The sequence below is a fragment of the Phyllobates terribilis genome, unplaced genomic scaffold (assembly GCF_046119375.1).
Source record: "Phyllobates terribilis strain yellow unplaced genomic scaffold, ASM4611937v1 Scaffold_4__5_contigs__length_816908805, whole genome shotgun sequence".
NCBI classification, from domain to species: domain Eukaryota; kingdom Metazoa; phylum Chordata; class Amphibia; order Anura; family Dendrobatidae; genus Phyllobates; species Phyllobates terribilis.
Window position 1 is genome coordinate 135918065 of NW_027362764.1, and position 21266 is coordinate 135939330.

At 43.7% G+C, this 21266-nt stretch overlaps 1 protein-coding gene across 1 annotated transcript in view; it reads right to left on the minus strand.

The window, feature by feature from the left end:
- Positions 1–21266, minus strand: part of DNAH11 (dynein axonemal heavy chain 11) — a 481578-nt gene that overhangs the window by 273421 nt on the left and 186891 nt on the right. Inside the window, exons 24-29 of the mRNA XM_073677778.1 lie at positions 8129–8287; positions 4070–4192; positions 3865–3987; positions 3485–3709; positions 1964–2055; positions 768–894 (exon numbers count right to left, since the gene is read on the minus strand). Of these exons, the coding sequence (XP_073533879.1) occupies positions 768–894; positions 1964–2055; positions 3485–3709; positions 3865–3987; positions 4070–4192; positions 8129–8287 (849 nt within the window). The remainder of the gene's footprint in view (positions 1–767; positions 895–1963; positions 2056–3484; positions 3710–3864; positions 3988–4069; positions 4193–8128; positions 8288–21266) is intronic.

Genomic DNA, 21266 nt, shown 5'->3' on the forward strand with positions numbered 1-21266 from the left:
GAATTTCTGAAAATAACATCTGTTCATAAAATTTCTGTCCATAAAATGTCTGCTGGTGGAGGAGCATGTGACCGGATCAGTCCCCCAGCCTTCTGCAACTGCAAAGCAACTTTTCAAGGTGGCGTGATTTTTAATTGGAGGAGGCTAATGGACAGATCTGGTCACATGTTCCTCCATCAGCAGCCATTTTGTTGTCTGTGCAGTCCGTGATGAAGGCTACTCTTACAAAATAGGAGGAGAACCTTTAATACTTATATATTAGTAAGTGCCACAAAATCATCTCCTCAGCACATCTGTTAAAATGAAGATAAAGTGGCCAACCCCTTTAAGCAATGGATAACTATTAAATAATGGATATACCTATATTATTTTTTTCATAAATAGAAATGTGATATAAGGGACATATACAGGCTTGGACTGGCCCATCGGAGAACAGGAGAATCCTCCGGTGGGCCACCACCCTCTTATATGGATCAGCACTTGGCACAATATACTTGAATCACTATGTACAGACAAAGCCGACATCTTATTCATTTAACAATCTACCCAGTTCACTGTTATACAAATTTGCGATTGAGGATAACGTCACATTTGCATGTAGCTGAGAAGTGGGGCCCTGGAGTTGGTTACTGGTGGGCCCTTGGCATCCCAGACCGACACTTGACATATATACAATTCCCATAATAGTGATTATCAGCAGCTCAGCGCTTAGCTGGGTCATTGTAACAAGCCCATTGAACCATACATAAGTACAGAACATACAGTACCTGTTTTGGCTGACTTCCTTTAGAAAGAATATCCAGCAAATCTGCAGAGGACACAAAGTAAAAACGAGGAAAAGCCAAACGCTTAGTTTCCAAATACTGGGATAAAGCTTTCTCACACAAAGATAGTCTGGAAAAAAAGGGGGATTGCAGGCGAGTCAGAATTGATCATAAACTCTGACAATCACATAAAATGCAGCTCAACATAGAAAAAAAAACACAGCACCATACATTGTATAGTGATTAAAAGATAGATACAAATAAGCCGGACAATCAATATGTTTTAGTTGAATTATCTATTAAACTAATGTTGTTCTAAGGCCCAGTTCACACCAGTGTCATGACTTTTGTTTATAAAGGAGATACATATGGAATTTCCTAGTTACTCCTTTATTGGGATTTATCAGGGGTACAGTACTTTTGACAACAAGAACAGAAAGGCAAACAGCACTATCCATCAAAAATACAGGAAAGACACATGAAGTCACAATGCAACATTTTTTTTAATTTCAGCATTTGTTGTCCATCAATAATACATATTCGGTGTGTGATTACAATACTTACTGGTTGTGGTCTTTTGCCGATTCCAGCGCTGCTCCATTCCTCTCCTGCATCATATCACCGCACCTCTTTCTTGCTGGATCACACAATGAACAGTCAGTTCTTCTCTTAGGGCATGTCCCACTATCAGTATTTGGTCAGTATTTTTTCTCAGGAGTGGGAGCCAAAACCAGGTGAGGAACAATCAGAGAAAAGGTATAATAGAAACAAGTCACCAATTCAGCATTCATCACCCACTCCTGGTTTTGGCTCCCACTCCTGAGAAAAAATACTGACTGAATACTGACCAAATACTGATAGTGCGGCCGTGGCCTGAATATAAGTCTGTGAGAGCCTTGTTCTGAGTCTCATAGAATCACATTGAGCAAGCGACTTCCAGTCCAAAACATAAATGCTGTGTGCGCAGGCTGATCACAACTGCAGTCACATAATACAGGGGAGGAATGGAGCTGTGCTGGAAACAGCAGAAGACAGCAATCAGTAAGTATTAATGGTTCCACTGAACATAATTCACTAATGGCTAAGAGATAGTGAAATAAAAAGAATGCTTTAAGTACTTTAGGAGAAGTAAGAAAACCCAAAGGATGCCTAATCTACCTCCAAATTATACATATGTACATCAAAATAATTGATTTTACCTCATCTGTAATTCGTCAAGAGTTTCATACAGCTTGGGACGATTTGTTGCATCCAGGACATTTCTTATTTTCTCTGTTTCAAACATTAATTCCTTCAAAGAACACCACAAAATGTGTTACAAAAAATCTCAAAATGCACTAATTTTTCTATGCTCTTGGCAAGGTGTTTGTGCAATAGAAAGATAGAATTTACAGTATGCAATTTTATTTCTGATGGAAATACCACATTTACATGATACTATTGCTACTATAATAGTTTAAGTAGTAGTTCCAGCGCTCAGGTTGTTTCTAATAAAAAAAAAACAATATAGTTTATTCTAAAGATATTTTAAGAGTAAAAATGGGAATGCAATATAGTATACATAATGGTAATAACATCGGAGCATTTATGAATTTCAAACCATTAATCCCTGGTTCTTAGTCAAAATGGATTGATTAATTGACTAATTATTGGATCCATTATGACTAAGAACCACGGTGCAATGGTTCAAAATGTGTAAATGCTCCCATTTTTTACCATTATGTATTCTATATTGCATTCCCACTTTTCCTTTAAAAAATATCTTTTGAATAAACTATATTGTTTTTATTAGAAACACCCCGAGTGCTGGAATCACCACTTTTTTGTATTGTTCCTTAGGACTGACTCTCCCGCACTGCTCCCGTGAACCTGTTTCCCATTGCGGCTGTTCATTTCAGTGAGGGGGAACTGAACTTACCCTATCTACATTCCAGGAGTAATAAAGAAAAAAGTATCTGTCACCAGGTTTTTGCTACTCCATCTGCGAGCCCCATGAAGTAGGGCTGAGACCCTGATTCCAGCGATGAATCACTTACTTTACTGCTTGCTGCAGTTTTGATTAAATCCCTATTTTATCAGCTGTGGATCTAGCAGTTCTCTGAATGATGAGCTCAGTATTACCCCGCCTCCACCACTGTAGAAAGCTGCCAATCAGTGCTGGGGGCGTGGTTGGACTACATAGCAGCAAGCCAATTAGTCCTCTAGTGATAATCTCCTGCTGATAAAACAGTGATTTTATCAACACTGCAGCAAGCAGCCCAGTAAGGGATACACTGCTAGAATCAGGTTCTCTGCCCTTACATTATGCTGCTCTCAGATTACGTAGTAAAAGCTGGTGCCAGATTCCCTTTAAATAGATAGGTAACAAATTCATTGGTTCTATTGCAGAACAGTTAAAGGTACAGCATATTCCGACTTATGTATTTTTGGCATATCCACAAGATAGGAGACTTGCACTTATGTGGAGAACAACGGCCACCCAACCCACAGCCCATATGATGAGCCCACTGTGTTTCCATGAAGAATGCAGGCCATAGGTGCCATTTACCTTGTCCTCTACTATCTGTAGTGGGGGAGGGGATTACGTTATTCCTTATACCACCAAAGTGTTCACCTTATAATGTGCAACTAGACCATAATATTAACTGTATTGCTGTAAAAAAAATAATTCATGTTTAACTGTAATCCATTCTGGTTTTTAAGAAGGAAGAAGAAATTACTTTAAAGTCTGTATCTACTCCATCAAATCGCTTGGCATCTTCTGGTAGCTGGTTTCTGATGTCTTCAGAGCCGATAAAAATGCTTTCTAGATGAGACCAAGTGCGCTGGACTTCCATCCAAATGTAAATCACCGAGTCTGCCAGGTTCAGCCTTCTCTGCCAACTGGATACTTGTTCGATAAAATATTCCACATATTTGCTTTGCATAATTGCCTGTAGTTGCACCTAAATAATGGACAGAACACGTGATGAAGGATGCAACATATAAGGAAATAAGTTAAAGATTCATATAGTATTTTACATCTATCAGCAAAAGTTACTTTTTCTGATCCATCTGTAAGTTTAGTGATGTCATTTCTGGCCATAATTCAAAAACTAACCTGGTTACTGTCCAAAGTCTCAAAAAGCTGCTCGTCGGTCTTTATCAGGGGCGTTTCTGTGAGATGATGCTTTTCATAGGAAAACTCCAGAGTAGTCCAGGTCTGGCTAATTTCTGTAAGTATCTGATAATTAGAAGAATGGCTATTATTAAACGCATTTTTGGTGAATTATTTCCTAGATTAAATTGTGTCGCTGTTGACTTACTTTCTCGGTACCCATTTCTTTCACAGCTTTGTCCACAATGTTCCTGACTTCATCCTCCACCTTATGCAGCTGTAGTGCAAGTAAGTCTGATAGTATGGTTTGGTCAGTCATTGAGAACTGGACCTAACAGGAAAAATCATGAAAATTATACATAATCAATAAGCAAATTCACTAGTAAAACAACTTAAATAATGATCAACAGTGTATTCTAATATGTCTATTTTACATATGTTTACATCAATCAGCTATAGCATTAAACCCATGACAGGTGAAGTAAGACTGGCAGCTGTCTAATGGTGGGCTATATTAGGCAGCAAGTGTAAGGATCTGAGCAAATCTGACAGTGACCAAATTGATAACTGTGTCAGAGCATCTCAGAAACGGCAGGTCTTGTGGGATTCTTCATGGTATGAAGTGGTTAGGACCTACTAAAACAGGTCCAACAAGAGACAGGATTCAATGATACATGTGTTGAGCCAAGACTAGTCCGATCCCAAAAAAGAGTGACTAATTGATGGAAAAGTTAAAGCGTAGTGTGAAAGAAAGGTATCCGAACACACAGTATATCACAGTTTATTAAGTATGGGACTCTGTAGCCAGAAACAGATCAGAGTACTATGATGTCCACTGCCGAAAGTGCTTACAATGTCTATTTAAGCATCAGAACTGGATAATGGAGCAATGGAAGAAGGTGAATCACATTTTTTTTACGTCATGTGGATGGCAGAGTGCATGTGTCACTTACCTATGAAAGCTTTAGCAGCAGAATGCTCTATAAAGACAAGTGAGGGAGGCAGCGTGATGCTTCAGGCAATGTTCTGCTGGGAAACCATTGACCTTGGCATTCATGTTCCTTTGACACAAACCATCTATCTAAACATTACAAACACCTTCCTTCATGGCAATAATATTCCCTAATGGCAGTGTCCTCTTTCATCAGGATAATGCCCCCGTCCAACGTTGCAAAAATTGTTAAATAATGGCTTGAGGGACATATGAAAGAGCTCGGTGGGTTGACTTTGCCTCCAAATTTCCCAGTTTTTAATTAATGCAGTATCTAAGCCAGATCAAAGAAGGCTCCACATGCCAACTTACAGGACCTAAAAGGTCTGCACCTAATGTTTTGATGGCACCACAGGACATATTCAGAGATCGGGTGGAGTCAACGCCTCAATGGCTCGGAGTAATTTTAGTGCATGAGGTGAACCTACAAAATATTAGGCAGATGGTAATAATGTTATGGCTGATCACTGTATATGTATGTCGTCATCTTTTTCTAATGAAAAATATCCTTCAAGGAGGGAAGAGGGAAAAGTATTAGTTGATTGGTGTGGTAGTCAATTACAGTGGGTATGGAAAGTATTCAGACCCCATTAAATGTTTCACTCTTTGTTTCATTGCAGCCATTTGGTAAATTCTAAAAAGTTAATTTTTTTTCTCATTAAAGTACACTCTGCACCCCATCTTGACTGAAAAAAAATTGAAATGTAGAAATTTTTGCAAATTTATTAAAAAGGAAAAACTGAAATATCACATGGTCATAAGTATTCAGACCCTTTGCTCAGTATTGAGTAGAAGCACCCTTTTGAGCTAGTACAGCCATGAGTCTTGGGAATGATGCAACAAGTTTTTCACACCTGGATTTGGGGATCCTCTTCCATTCTTCCTTGCAGATCCTCTCCAGTTCTGTCAGGTTGGATGGTGAACGTTAGTGGACAGCCATTTTCAGGTCTCTCCAGAGATGCTCAATTGGGTTTAGGTCAGGGCTGTGGCTGGGCCAGTCAAGAATGGTCACAGAGTTGTTCTGGAGCCACTCCTTTGTTATTTTAGCTGTGTGCTTAGGGTCATTGTCTTGTTGGCCAAGTCTGAGGTCCAGAGCACTCTGGAAGAGGTTTTCTTCCAGGATATCTCTGTACTTGGCCGCATTCATGTTTCCTTCAATTGCAACCAGTTATCCTGTCCCTGCAGCTGAAAAACACCCGCATAGCATGATGCTGCCACCACCATGTTTCACTGTTAGGATTGTATTGGGCAGGTGATGAGCAGTGCCTGGTTTTCTCCACACATATCGCTTAGAATTATCACCAAAAAGTTCTATCTTCGTCTCATCAGACCAGAGAATCTTATTTCTCATAGTCTGGGAGTCCTTCATGTGTTTTTAAGCAAACTCTATGCGGGCTTTCATATGTCTTGCACTGAGGAGAGGCTTCCGTCGGGCCACTTTGCCATAAAGGCCCGACTGGTGGAGCGCTGCAGTGATAGTTGACTTTGTGGAACTTTCTCCCATCTCCCTAATGCATCTCTGGAGCTCAGCCACAGTGATCTTGGGGTTCTTCTTCACGTCTCTCACCAAGGCTTTTCTCCCATGATTGCTCAGTTTGGCTGGACAGCCAGGTCTCGGAAGACTTCTAGTGGTCCCAAACTTCCAATGGCTTCCAAGGATTATGGAAGCCATTGTGCTCTTAGGAACCTTGAGTAATGCAGAAATTCTTTTGTAACCTTGCCTTGCCACAATTCTGTCTCTGAGCTCCTTGGGCAGTTCCTTTGAGCTCATGATTTTCATTTGGTCTGACATGCACTGTGAGCTGTGAGGTCTTATATAGTCAGGTGTGTGCATTTCCAAATCAAGTCCTATCAGTTTAATTAAACACAGCTGGACTCCAATGAAGGAGTAGAACCATCTCAAGGAGGATCACAAGGAAATGGACAGCATATGACTTAAATATGAGTGTCTGAGCAAAGGGTCTGAATACTTATGACCATGTGATATTTCAGTTTTTCTTTTTTAATAAATTTGCAAAAATTTCTACATTTCAGTTTTTTTCCATTCAAGATGGGGTGCAGAGTGTACTTTAATGAGAAAAAAATGAACTGTTTAGAATTTACCAAATGGCTGCAATGAAACAAAGAGTGAAAAATTTAAAGGGGTCTGAATACTTTCTGTACCCACTGTACATAATGACATCTTAATTAGGGAGTACTAAGTTTGGTATTAAAAAATAACCTACTAGAAATTTTATACTGCCCTAAACCACAGGCAGCATAAAACAAAAAATAGGTTCCCTCCTTACGACAAGTTACATTATCAAAAACTGAGATGTATTCTAGAAACCATAGTTTTAGAGAGTAAAGCCCCCGTCTCACATAGCGAGATCGCTAGCAAGATCGCTGCTGTGTCACGGTTTTGGTCACGCAACAGCGACCTCACCAGCGATGTCGCTATGTGTGACACTTTGCAACGATCAGGCCCCTGCTGTGAGGTCGCTGATCGTTGCAAAGTGTCCTGGACCATTTTTTGGTCGTTGCTCTCCCGCTGGTCAGCACACATCGCTGTGTGTGACCAGCGGGAGCAGCGATTAGACTGGTAACTATGGTAAACATCGGGTTACTAGGGGCACACGCGCTCCTAGTAACCCGTTGTTTATCATGGTTACGAGCCTGCTAAAGTGAGCGGTAACCTCCCGCTCACTGTAGCAGAGTAGTAACCATGATAAACAACGGGTTACTAGGAGCGCGTGTGCCCCTAGTAACCCGATGTTTACCATAGTTACCAGCCTGCTCCTGCTTCAGCAGGCTCGTAACCAGGAGCAGGACATCGTGGAAAGATTCTTGGTGAGCCTGCCTGTTTCACAGCTCACCAGCGACCACATAGCGACGCAGCAACGATTCCTGACAGGTCGTATCATTGTCGGGATCGTTGCAGCGTCGCTAAGTGTGACGGGGCCTTAAGGCATGAGAAGAAGTGCCTGCTGTGTGGTCCCCTCCAACTTTTCCTAACCAAGAGGTCCCCATAGACTTGGCTTGATTGACAAGCCTTTCTCCATTTGCATATCAGAGGAGATCAGCAAATCAAACCAAGCCAGGCCGCAAGAAGCCCAATGGGGAGCAGCCCAGTAGATATTTCAACACCAGCATCTTTTCAAAAGTATGTTTTCTCTGAAACGCCAAAACATTTCACAGTAAAACATGTTTTTCCGCAAAGAAGCAGTGGATAGGACACCATGATCAAATAATAGGTTCCCTCAAACAATTACAATTCTCATGGTAGATAAAACTGACCTTTGTTGCAATCATTAGCTGGTGCCAATGTCTTTCCCTAATTGCTGGGTTTTGTAGGTCAGTCACTGCTCGTAAAGATGTGACAAGGTTTTTCACAGTCATATCCAAGCCAACATATGCGTCCCATGAACGAACCTGCTTATCTAGAGATAAGAGCTCCTGCAGAAAAAAGATTCATTAAAAAAAACAATTGTATGCTGATTGACTAAGCAATAGTTCTAATTTTAAAGTAACATGGTCCCAAGTAGAAATGCATTTAAAACGGTTGTCCAACTATGGGGACAATTTAAATTTTTTCAATGCGTGTATTTGGGGCTAAAAAAATATTTGTAATTGAGTTTCAATAAAAATGTTGAACAATTTTTTTTTTTTGCAAGCTCCACCTTCAATTCCAATGTGGTCTGTGGTCAAAAATCAGTTGTGTGGAGCTTAGAAGAAGACTGATAAAATAGTTAAAGACTCCCATCAGATGGTTGTGGTTCTGACTAGTGATGAGCGAGCACTAAAATGCTCGGGTACTCGTTGCTCGGGTCGAGCAAATTGGAATACTCGGGTGCTCGATCTGAGCAACGAGCCCAATGTAAGTCTATGGGAAACTCGAGCATTTTTCAGGCTGCTCCCCCCGGCGGTCTGCAGAGGCCCTAAAAGTTGCCCAAATCGATGGGAACACTGCTCAAATGACATGGGAACAGCATGGGGAAGACCCCTGGAAGCATTTCTGACTCCCAGATCACTGTTGTCAGCAACATGGTTAGAGTATTACGCCACTTTTACGGACTCACAATAAAACATACAAAAACGAAGCCAAAATGGATTTTCCTGGCAAATATGTTAAGGAACATCCTTTCCAGGGTAATGACTTGTATATAAGTCAAAATAAATAACCAAAAACAAAAATACTCCTCCACTACTTGGACTATGTTCACACGTAGCGTTTTTGATGCGTTTTTGCACTTTTGAATTGCTTTCAACCAAGACAAATGCATTCACCAGGAAATGTCATTTTAACATTTTACAACCTGATCTGGCCATGTGGTGTGTGACACATCATCAGACACATGCATACAGTGCTGAAAAAACATGAAAACAGCATGTGGAAGACCTCTGGAAGCATTTCTGACTCCCAGGTCACTGCTTAAAAGTGTGCCCATCATAAGTGATCCTTGGCGCATGCGAAGATGCCTGCCGCCATGCACCTGTCATTGCAGACAATCACCGTCCACGTCCTTGTCCCAGTACAGTGTTCAGTTGTCCCTACCACATTCCTTGGAATGCAAGTGCAAGTATGCACCCAGTCACCCACCCACAAGCTGCAATACTATACTGCCAAATTTTTGACAGCTGCTTTCACTTGAAATGTGGCCTTTTAGGCTCGTGGAGGCGGAAGCTTTTCACAACCTCATGCCGGCGGATGGGTGTCCATACTCGGTCCCCAGCCGCCACTATATTTCCCAGTATCGCCTCCGTCTTCCACAAGCACGGGTCCCACAACATTACCCGTGCCCTCCCCAGTGCACTTACTGGGAAGGACCGCCTAACCACAAACAAGTGGACAGGTGAATGTGGCCAGGGACGGTACGGAGCCAGTCCACAACTTTTTTTGCTGAGAGTGGCATTTAGCTCGGTGAAAGGACTGGCATAGAGGGAAACCGTATTTACCCAGCGTGTCATTTCTCCCAGGAAGTCCTGTAATTGAGCTTGTTGCAGAAGCAATAGCAGCCCGTCCAACATCAACTCGCACTTGTCGGTGGTGCTTTGACACACACACATCTTTCTTTGCGCATTTAATTTCTTGAATACAGAGTTGGACAATGGCCTGATCTGTAATGCGTTTTGAGAAATAACATGCAAAAGCATGGCCGATCCACATAAAAAAAGCAGCCATAGAGTGTCCGGGAACCTTCTCCCACACTTTTCTTAGCCAGGGCTGATTTTCGGCAGGGTTGGATGGGCCCACCAGAGAACCGGAGACTCCTCCGGCGGGCCCTGGATTCTCCTTCAGGAGCGTTCATAGTGCCGAGGTGAGGCCATGATGATGATAGAGGCCACCATCTGCTTAGTTTTCTGTTACTTGGAATGCAAGTGCAAGTATGCAGCCAGCCACCCACCCACCTACAGGCCGCAACACTAAACTGACAGATTTCTGGGCAGCTGTTTGCACTTGAAATAAGGCCTTTTAAGCTCGTGGAGGCGGAAGCTTTTCACAACCTCATGCCGGCGGCGGCCGGGTGTCCATACTCGGTCCCCAGCCGCCACTATATTTCCCTGTATCGCCTCCGCCTTCCACAAGCACGGGTCCCACAACATTACCCGTGCCCTCCCCAGTGCACTTACTGGGAAGGACCGCCTAACCACAAACACGTGGACAGGTGAATGTGGCCAGGGACGGTACGGAGCCAGTCTACAACTTTTTTTGCTAAGAGTTGTATTTAGCTCGGTGAAAGGACTGGCATAGAGGAAAACTGTATCTACCCTGCGAGTCATTTCTCCAAGGAAGTCCACTAAAGCTGCTTGCACTTAAAATGTGGCCTGAACATTACTGCTGGTACTTTTCTGTGGGAATTTGCTTGCCCCCTACCAGCCTGGAATATTTCCAACAAACTATGGTACGACGCCATGGTATTAGCACTGCCCCCAGTACCAGTAGCAAAGCCATCCCCAATTTCCTTCTCAGGAATTTTATTTGGTAGACTGAGTGGCTGCCCAAATACATTTTCTCACAAAGGAGCTGAAGATAGAGTGGCAGTAGGTGCAAGTTTCTCTAGCCTGTTAGATATTAGAGGGTGAATGCACATTGAATTAGTGGTTAGCACTGAAGCCTTGCAGCGCTGGGATCCTGGGTTCAAATCCCAGCAAGGACAACATCTGCAAGGACTTTGTATGTTCTCCCCATGTTTGCGTGTGTTTCCTCCTCAGTAAAAAAGCAGCCATAGAGTGTCCGGGAACCTTCCCACACACTTTTCTGAACCAGGACTGTTTCTCGGCAGGGTTGGTCGGAAGCCTTGGCTTCTACCTCAGGAGAGTTCATGATAGCGCTAACTTTGCAGCTGCTATGGGGCTCTTGAGAAGGTGAGAAAGGTTAGCCCTCAGAATCACATCCTCTGGTGGGCACAATGTTTTTCAATCTGAAACAGCTTCTCAGTGGGAGTTGTATTTCACCACAGCCATATTCTTTAGCTCGGTGAAAGGACTGGCATAGAGGGAAACCGTATGTACCCCGGCTGTCATTTCTTCATCACCAGATTCCGCCCATTGTCACACATGCCCATGACTGGCTGTATGTTCAGCGGTGAGAGCCACAGACCAGGCTACTGTGTTACAGCTTTCAACAACTCTGCAGCGCTGGGCGGTTTGTCAATTAAGCATTAAGCATGCTATCTTCAGCACAGCCTGTTGCCGCTTGGCCAAGGCAGTACTGTAGTGCTGTCAGCTTGTGACTGATGTGGTCATTTCGGAGATGGAGGAGGAGACGCATGAGCTGAACAATGTGATTACATTGAGGTTAAATTGGTGACGCTGTTTTTTATACTAAAGAAAGATCCTATTGTTTGTTTTTTTTTTATGTTATTTTTTAAGACAAATGCATTCACCGGGAAATGTCATTTTAACATTTTACAACCTTATCTGGCAATGTGGTGTGTGACACATCATCAGACACATCCTTTTTTATTTATGATGGAGGGACTCTGAAAGTCATAAAGTCTATTTTGATAGGGACATCAGACGGCCCTTATTATTCTTAAAAGGCCAGCAGTCGGCCCTAGCTATTGTTAGAGAGCCGTCAGCCGGCTATGCTTTGTTGTTCCCATTATTAACAAGTGGGTCTCCTATACTGTTATTGCGTATCCAGTGACTGCAAGGGCTGCCAAAAATTTAGATGCAACCCAATACCCCTTTGAAGAGACATAGAGGAGGGTCTCAGTAAAAAAAATGTTCCCATTATAAAGGAGCAGGTCTCCTATAGTGGTAATGTCCATGCTGTGACTGCAACTGCTGCCAAAATTTGGGAAAAACCCCACAAAGAATTTAAAGACACATAGAGCAGGGCCACAGTAACGACAAATTCCCATTAGAAAGGAGAGAGTCTGCTACACAGTTATAGGGTATGCAGTGAGTCCAACGGCTGACCAATTTTAGGAAAACCCCACTAAGAATTTAAAGACACACAGAGCAGGGTCACAGTAACAAGGTATGACATGTTCCCATTAGAAAGGAGAGAGTCTGCTATACAGTTATAGGGTATGCAGTGAGTCCAACGGCTGACAATTTTAGAAAAAAACCCACTAAGAATTTAAAGACACATAGAGCAGGGCCACAGTAACAACAAATTCCCATTAGAAAGGAGAGAGTCTGCTATACAGTTATAGGGTATGCAGTGAGTCCAACGGCTGACAATTTTAGAAAAACCCCACTAAGAATTTAAAGACACATAGAGCAGGGCCACAGTAACAACAAATTCCCATTACAAAGGAGAGAGTCTGCTATACAGTTACAGGGTATGCAGTGAGTCCAATGGCTGACCAATTTTAGGAAAAACCCCACTAAGAATTTAAAGACACACAGAGCAGGGTCACAGTAACAAGGTACAACATGTTCCCATTAGAAAGGAGAGGGTCTGCTATACAGTTATAGGGTATGCAGTGAGTCCAACGGCTGACCAATTTTAGGAAAAACCCCACTAAGAATTTAACCGCTTCCCGACCGCCCACTGTAGATAAACGTCCGCGCTGCCTGGGCTCTGTGCAGCGCGGACGTTTAAAAACGGTGGGTGGTCTCGCAGCGCTCAGGACCCCCAGGGTCCTGCAAGCGCTGTGGGAGCGGTGCAGAGCGATAGCTCTGACAGGGAACATCATCGGGACCTGATTAGATCAGGTCCCAGTGATGTTAACCCTTTGCTGTCTTCTATATACCGCGATCTATAGTGATTGCGGCATATAGAAGACAGCAGGAGGAGAGGGGTTCGTCCACTTACCTCTCCGACGACCCCTGATTCCTTTCAGGACCTGACGTTGTTATGGCAGCTGGAGGTCACATGACCGCCTCCAGCTCTGCCATATATGGTGTCCTGCCTGGCTCAGCCTGCAGCTAAGCCAGACAGGAGACTGACTGTGTGAAGATCATCTCATGTAATGTAATATATGTCTATTACATTACATGAGATCAGGGATTAGAAAAATAAAAATTAATGTCCCATACAGGGACTAAGTAAAAATGTAAAAAAAAGTTAAAAAAAATGTTTTGAAACTGTTAAAAAAAAAAAAATAATTTCAAATAAATAAATAAAATATTAAACCGATAAATCCATATATTTTTGCAAAAATAAAAAAAGTACACATATTTGGTATTGCCGCGTCCGAAACAACCCGAGCTATAAAACTGTCACACTAATTAACTCCTTCTGTGCACACCGTAATAAAAATAAATAAAAAACGGAGCAAAAAACTATGCTTTTTCATCATATCGCCAAACAAAAAGTGGAAAAAAATGCGATCAAAAAGCAAAATGGAAATAAAAATGGTACCGCTGAAAACGTCATCTTGTTCCGCAAAAAACAAGCCTCCATCAGCCGAAAAATAAAAAAGTTATATCTCTCAGAATAAAGCAATGCAAAAAAAATATTTTTTCTATAAAATTGTTTTATTGTGTAAAAGCGCCAAAACATAAAAAAATATACAGTATGTGTAGTATCGCTGTAAACGTACTGACCCGAAGAATAATGCCGCCTTATCACTTTTACCACACGCAGAACGGCATAAAAAAAAACTCAAAAAACAATTCCTGAATTGTTGGTTTTTGTTAATTTTACCTCCCAAAAAACGGAATAGAAAGCGATCAAAAAATGTCACGTACCCAAAAATGGTACCAATAAAAATGTCAACTCGTCCTGCAAAAAACAAGCCATCACATGACTCTGTCGGCCGAAATATGGAAAAATTATAGCTCTCAAAATATGGCGATGCAAAAACTAGATTTTGCAAAAAAAAAGCGTCTCTTAGTGTGTGACAGCTGTCAGTCATAAAAACCCGATATAAATCTGGTATCTCTGTAATCGCACCGACCCGAAGAATAAAGTAATCTAATCAGTTATATCACACGAGGAACGGCGTAAAAAAATAAATAAAACCAATTCTTCACCTGCTACTGATTTGTTTATTATGTCTACCAAAGATCGCAGTAAGGCTCTGCTCACATTTATCCTGCGCTCTGCGCTGAGCACTTACGCCAGAGTTTCCGTGTAAATCTCTGAAATATGTGATTCAGCCGGAACCCATGACGGAAGATTCCCTGTAATGAGGCAGATATAGGCCACTGTGGATGCAAACTGGCCTGTGATCCCACGGTGTCATTTGTTTTAGGCGTGCATAAAAGTGCGGTTGGCCACAGTTTTGTGCACTTCTGAAAAAAAGGACACCGCTAAACAGAGGCCAGACGGAGTCCAGAGTAACTCTGCTGCCTCATTACAGTGAATGGATCCTGCAGGGGTTTCATCTGAATTACATCACTTGGAAATTTAGATGGAAACCCTGATGTAAGTGCTCAGCCTAGAGCGCCGGATAAATGTTACGTAAAATGTTCCCAATAAAGCTTCAACTCAGTCCTGAAAAAAAGCTAGTCCCCACTCAGGGATCGTCATCTGTTAAAAATATAAGGGACTTCCAAGTTACTGTTAGCAGAAAGGCTCTGGAAAAGCGAAATGGCCCTTGCCCCCCAAAAGAAATTCAGAAAATTTTGTGCTCCCAAATCCAAATGCCTATTCTACAATAATTTGTTCTCCAATTGTCAAATAGCGCTCCGTCCCCCCCAGATCTCGCCGTATGGCTGAGCGGTACGATACAGCCACATATGGGGTATTGCCACTTTTAGAAGAAATTGTGTGACACATTTCGGCACCATTTTTACCCATTGCCCTGTGTGAAAATGTAAAATCTGAGGGTAAAACATTTTTTTGTGGTAAAAATATAATTATGCTTTTTTCACTGCCCAATGGTATAAATTTAAAAATTAAAAAATACTCACTACTTCACTAGATGAATTCCTTGAGAGGTGTAGTTTACAAAATGGGGTCACTTGTGGGGGTTTCGGCATGTCAGCGACTCTTCAAATGTGACACGGTGTCTGCTGCCTATCCCAGCCAAAATAGCGCTCCTTTCTCTTCCGAACCCTGCCGTACACCAAAGCAGTGGTTTTCCCCCACATATGGGGTATCGGCATGTTCAGGTGAAATTGCACAACAAATTTCATGGTGCAATTGATCCTGTTACCCTTATGATAATGCAAAATTAGGGAATGAAAAACATTTTTTGTGGGAAAAATGTGAAAATTTTATTTTTATGGCTCAATATTATAAACTTCTGTGAAGCACCTTGGGGTTCAAGGTGCTCACCACACATCTAGATATGTTCCCAAAGGGGTCTAGTTTCCAAAATGGTGTCACTTGTGGGGGGATTCCACTGTTTAGGCACATTAGGAGCTCTCCAAACGCAACATGGCGTCCGCTATTTATTCAAACAAATTTTACATTCAAAAAGTCAAATGGCGCTCCTTCCCTTCCGAACCCTGCCGTGCGCCCAAACAGTGGTTCGCCTCCACATATGGGGTATCAGCGTGTTCAGGAGAAATTACACAACAAATTTCATGGTGCAATTTATCCTATTACCGTTATGATAATGCAAAATTAAGGGATGAAAAACGTTTTTGTGGGAAAAATGTGAAAATTTTATTTTTACAGCTCAATATTATAAACTTCTGTGAAGCACCTTGGGGTTCAAGGTGCTCACCACACATCTAGATATGTTCCCAAAGGGGTCTAGTTTCTAAAATGGTGTCACTTGTGGGGGGGTTTCCACTGTTTAGGAACATCAGGGGCTCTCCAAACGCAACATGGCGTCTGCTAATTATTCAGACAAATTTTACATTCAAAAAGTCAAATGGCGCTCCTTCCCTTCCGAACCCTGCAGTGCGCCCCAACAGTGGTTTTCCCTCACATATGGAGTATCAGCGCGCTCAAGAGAAATTGCACAAAAAATTTTGGGGTCCATTTTTTCCTGTTACCCCTGTGAAAATAAAAAAAATTGGGTCTAAAGTAACATTTTTGTGAAAAAAGTTAAATGTTAATTTTTTTCTTCCACATTCCAAAAATTCCTGTGAAGCACCTGAAGGGTTAATAAAGTTCTTGAATGTGGTTTTGAGCACCTTGAGGGGTGTAGTTTTTAGAATGGTGTCACTTTTGGGTATTTTCTGTCATAAAGACCCCTCAAAGTGACTTCAAATATGATGTGGTCCCTAAAAAAATGTTTTTGTAAATTTTGTTGGAAAAATGAGAAATCGCTGGTCAACTTTTAACCCTTATAGCTCCCTAACAAAAAAAAATTTTGGTTCCAAAATTGTGCTGATGTAAAGTAGACATATGGGAAATGTTATTTATTAACTATTTTGTTTGACATTTCTCTCTGATTTAAGGGCATGAAAATTCAAAGTTTGAAAATTGCAAAATTTTCGCCAAATTCCCGATTTTTTCACAAATAAACGCAAGTGATATCAAAGAAATTTTACCACTATCATGAAGTACAATATGTCACGAAAAAACAATCTCAGAATCAGGGGAATCCGTTGAAGCGTTCCAGAGTAATTGCTTCATAAAGTGACAGTGGTCAGAATTGAAAAAATTGGCCCGGTCACGAAGGCAAAAACAGGCTCTGGCGCGAAGTGGTTAAAGACACACAGAGCAGGGCCACAGTAACAAGGTACGACATGTTCCCATTAGAAAGGAGAGGGTCTGCTATACAGTTATAGGGTATGCAGTGAGTCCAGCGGCTGACCAATTTTAGGAAAAACCCCACTAAGAATTTAACGACACATAGAGCAGGGCCACAGTAACAACAAATTCCCATTAGAAAAGAGAGAGTCTCCCATAGTGTTGGCCTATGCAGTGAATTAAAGGGCTGCCAAAAATTTGGAGGCACTTCAATGACCCTTGGAAGAGACGTGGAGGAGGGCGTCATAAAAAAATGTTCCCTTTAGAAAGGAGCGGCCCTCCTATACTTGTAATGCCCATGCACTAAGTGTATGGGCTGACAAACATTTACCCCTGGGGGGTATACATGATCATAGTGTATAAATTTTTTTTTTTACGGGCATCATAAACAACCTTTAAAAAAATTATGTGGGTGTTGCATCACGGACCACGGTCACCTTGGTGACATGGTGGTGGAGGATGAGGAGAAGGAGGAGGACAAGAGCAAATAGCCAAAATCAGGAAGCGTATACCCATGTCTGGGTGTGAAAAGGTGCACGGGAATACACCTCTCAAGAAAAGACACTGGATTGGAGTTTATGTTACGCTGCTATCATTTGGTGGTGTCGAGAAGTCTGGCCCAATCCAGCCCTTGTTCATTTTTATAAGAGTCTGCCTGTCAGCATTTTCAGTTGACAGGCGGATGCGCTTATCAGTTATAATTCCGCCAGCGGCACTAAAAACCCGCTCTGATAAAACGCTGGCGGCAGGGCAGGCCAGGACCTCCAAGGCATAGAGAACCAGTTCATTCCACGTATCCAGCTTGGATACCCAATAATTATAAGGCACAGCGGAATCACGGAGGACGTTGGTACGGTAGGCAAGGTACTCCCTCAGCATCTTCCCAAACTTTGCACTCCTTGTGAGAGTACCCCGCGCCTCAGGGCCTTTGCGATTGGAGGGTCTGAGAAAACTCTCCCATAACTTTGACAGTGTTCCCCAGCCTATGCTGGATTGAAGTTGTGTCTCTATCGCCTGAACTCATTGGTTGTCCAACGAAGTGTGCCCTCTGCCGCTAGCGTTTTCAGATGGGAATTTTTTTTAATAGTTCCGCAACAAGGGCCTTCTGGTACTGCCCCATTTTTGAACACTTGTCCGCCTCAGGAATAAGAGATAGAAAGTTCTCCCTGTAACGTGGGTCTAGAAGTGTCACCAACCAGTAATGACTGTCATCCAAAATTTTGAGAACGCGAGGGTCATGGGAAAGACAGAATAACAAACTCAGCCATGCGTGCCAGACTACTAACAGGCAAGACTTCCGTGTCCTCACCAAGAGGATGACTGACCCTGCTCTCCTCCTCCTCCTCTCTGTCCTCTGGCCATCCACGCTGAACAGACGGTATGACAGCTGTGCAGGTAGTACCGTCTATAGTGCATGAAACTAGCTCCTGTCCTTCTTCCTCCTCCTCCTCTTCCTCATTGTTACCCAATCCACGTTGGGATAAGATGAAGCTTGACTGTGTGTAATCACCCTGTATGGTTCCTTGCTCCATCTCATCGTGCGCCGCCTGCAATGCATCCTCTTTGATTGGGAGCAGAGAGCGTTTCAGAAGACAGAGAAGCGGGATGGTGACGCTAATTATGGCCTCATCGCCGCTCACCATCTTGGTGGAGTCCTCAAAGTTTTGGAGGATGGTACATATGTCCGACATCCATGTCCACTCCTGAGGTCTATTGTGTGGAGTCTGAACTGAATACCGACGGCCTTGTTAATGCTGGTACTCAACAACTGCCCTCTTCTGCTCACAAATCCTTCCCAACATCTGCAGTGTAGAGTTCCAACGCGTGGGGACATCACACACCGTTCTGTGAGCCGGAAGCTGCAAATGCTGCTGAAACACGGCAAGGGCGGCGGAAGCTGTAGCTGATTATCTAAAATGGGAGCACAGGCGGCATACTTTAACAAGCAGATCCGGCAGCTCCTGGTAGGATTTGAGAAACCACTGAACCACGAGGTTAAGCACATAGGCCAGGCATGGTACGTGTGTGAGCTCGCCTCGCCTCAGAGCCGCCACCAGGTTCCGGCCATTGTCACACACGACCATGCCTGGCTGTAGGTTCAGCGGTGTGAGCCACAGATCTGCCTGTTCTTTCAGAGCTGTCCACAACTCTTCAGCATTGTGCGGTTTTACACCTAAGCATATTAGCTTCAGCTAAGCCTGTTGCCGCTTGGCCGAGGCAGTGCTGCAGTGCTTCCAGCTTGTGACTGATGTGGTCATTTCGGAGATGGAGGCTGAAGAGGAGGAGGAGACTGAGGAGGATGAGGTGCAGGAGCTGTAGACCATGGGGGCAACCCTGAATGACCTAGGGCCCGCACTCCTTGGCGTCGGGAGGGCATGTTCCGTCCCAAGGTCCGACTGGGTCCCGGCTTCCACTATGTTAACCCAGTGTGCAGTCAGCGAGATGTACCATCCCTGCCCACAAGCACTTGTCCACGTGTCCGTGGTTAGGTGGACTTTACCGGTAACAGCGTTGTTGGGAGCACGGCTAATGTTTTGGGACACGTACTTGTGTAATGCGGGGATGGCACACTGGGAGAAATAGTGGCGGCTGGGGACCAAGAACCGAGGGATGGCCGCCACCATCAGGTTGCGGAATGCTTCCGTCTCCACGAGCCTAAAAGGCAACATTTCGAGAGCAAGCAGTCGTGAAATGTGAGAATTTAGTGTGGCCTGTGGGGCGTTGGCTGCATATTTGCGCTTGCGTTCCAAGGACTGGGGTATGGACAACTGAACGCTGGGCTGGGACAAGGACATGGACGTGCTTCCTGATGCTGCTACTTGAGAGTGTGCAATGACAGGTGCAGGGAAGGAGGCATCTTCGCATGCACCATGGACAGGGGATTGGCTTGCATGCACAACAGCGGAAGAAGCAATGGTGCCACCCGCAGACACTGTTCCTGGACCCTGGGGTTCGGCCCACAAGTCAGGTGCTTTGCTGCCATGTGCCTGATCATGCTGGTAGTGGTCAGGCTGGTCGTTTTGCCACCCCTGCTGATGCTGGCCTGGCAGGTGGTGCAAATGGCCTTTTTGGGGTTATCAGCAGAGTCTTTAAAAAACAACCAGACTCGGGAAGACCTAACAGTTGTACTGGCAACTTCCTTCGTGTTGGTGTTACGGGGAACGGTTGCCTGCCTTCTGTCTGCGGCCACCACACTGCTTCTTCCTTCCTGTTGGGGTGCTCTGCCTCCCTCCCCCTGTGTGCTGCTGTCCCCGCTCTGCATGTCCTCCTGCCAGGTTGGGTCAGTTACTATATCATCCACCACCTCGTCTTCCACTTCCGCACCCTGGTCCTCTTCCTGACTTTCTGGCAATTGTGTCTAATCATCGTCCACCTCTTGTGACACTCTCCCACCGTCGCCTTCGTGTGACTGTAGCTGCTCAAATATTTGGGCATCGCTACACGCGATCTCCTCTTGCCCCGCTTCAAGTGGACCGGGCGAGAGGCCCGAATCTATAAATGGAAAAGTGAACAGCACTTCAGAGTGTCCAAGTGTGGGATCAGTTGTCTCTGGGTACTCGGCATGGTGGGAGGAAGGAGGATCAGGGTGAGGAATATGCGGTCCAGACTCACGGCTACTGAGACTTGACCGTGTGGAAGACAGGGTGGTGGTGGTGGCGGCTAAGTGACTGGAAGCATTATCCGCTATCCAACCAACAACCTTTTGACACTGCTCTCGGTTCAATAGTGGTATGCTGCGGTCCCCTAGAAATTGGGACAGGAAGGTCAGACGAGAAGATGTGGGTGTTTGTTGTGGCACAATTTCGGCTTGCCCACGGCCTTGTCCTCGGCCTCTGCAATTACCATCACGTCCAGTTCCCCGTCCCTTGCCACGTGCCTTGCCCATTTTAAATGGAGGACAGTATCTTCCACGCTCACTACAAATGACTGAGTTTGGAGCGAACTTATATGTGATCCGTGTGATAGAGAAAACAGTTTTAAATACCTGGCCTGTAGGTAAGTAGTTTGAACAGTAAACTGCAGTGAATTGCTTCAATGACACACTAAAGGAAATTTTTAATGGAGGACAGAAATGGCAGTATTTTCTGACAACGTATATGTGATCCGTTTGACGGAGAAAACGCAGTTTTAAATAGCTGGATTTCTAGTGCTCTAATATGGAAAGGACCTGGCTGTATTCTGCAGTGCCAACATGCAAATGGCGCAGAAAAACTGTGTTCTCTGAATTGCTTTTTAAGCAAATAATGAGGATTAAGATCCAAAGAAAAGTATTCCTGGCCCCTGAGACCTGGGACTATTTCTAGAAATATCTAACAGCAGCAGAAGGCAGAATTGGAATGGAGCCTCTTGTGCTATATGCACTGCAGTCTGCTATATACACTG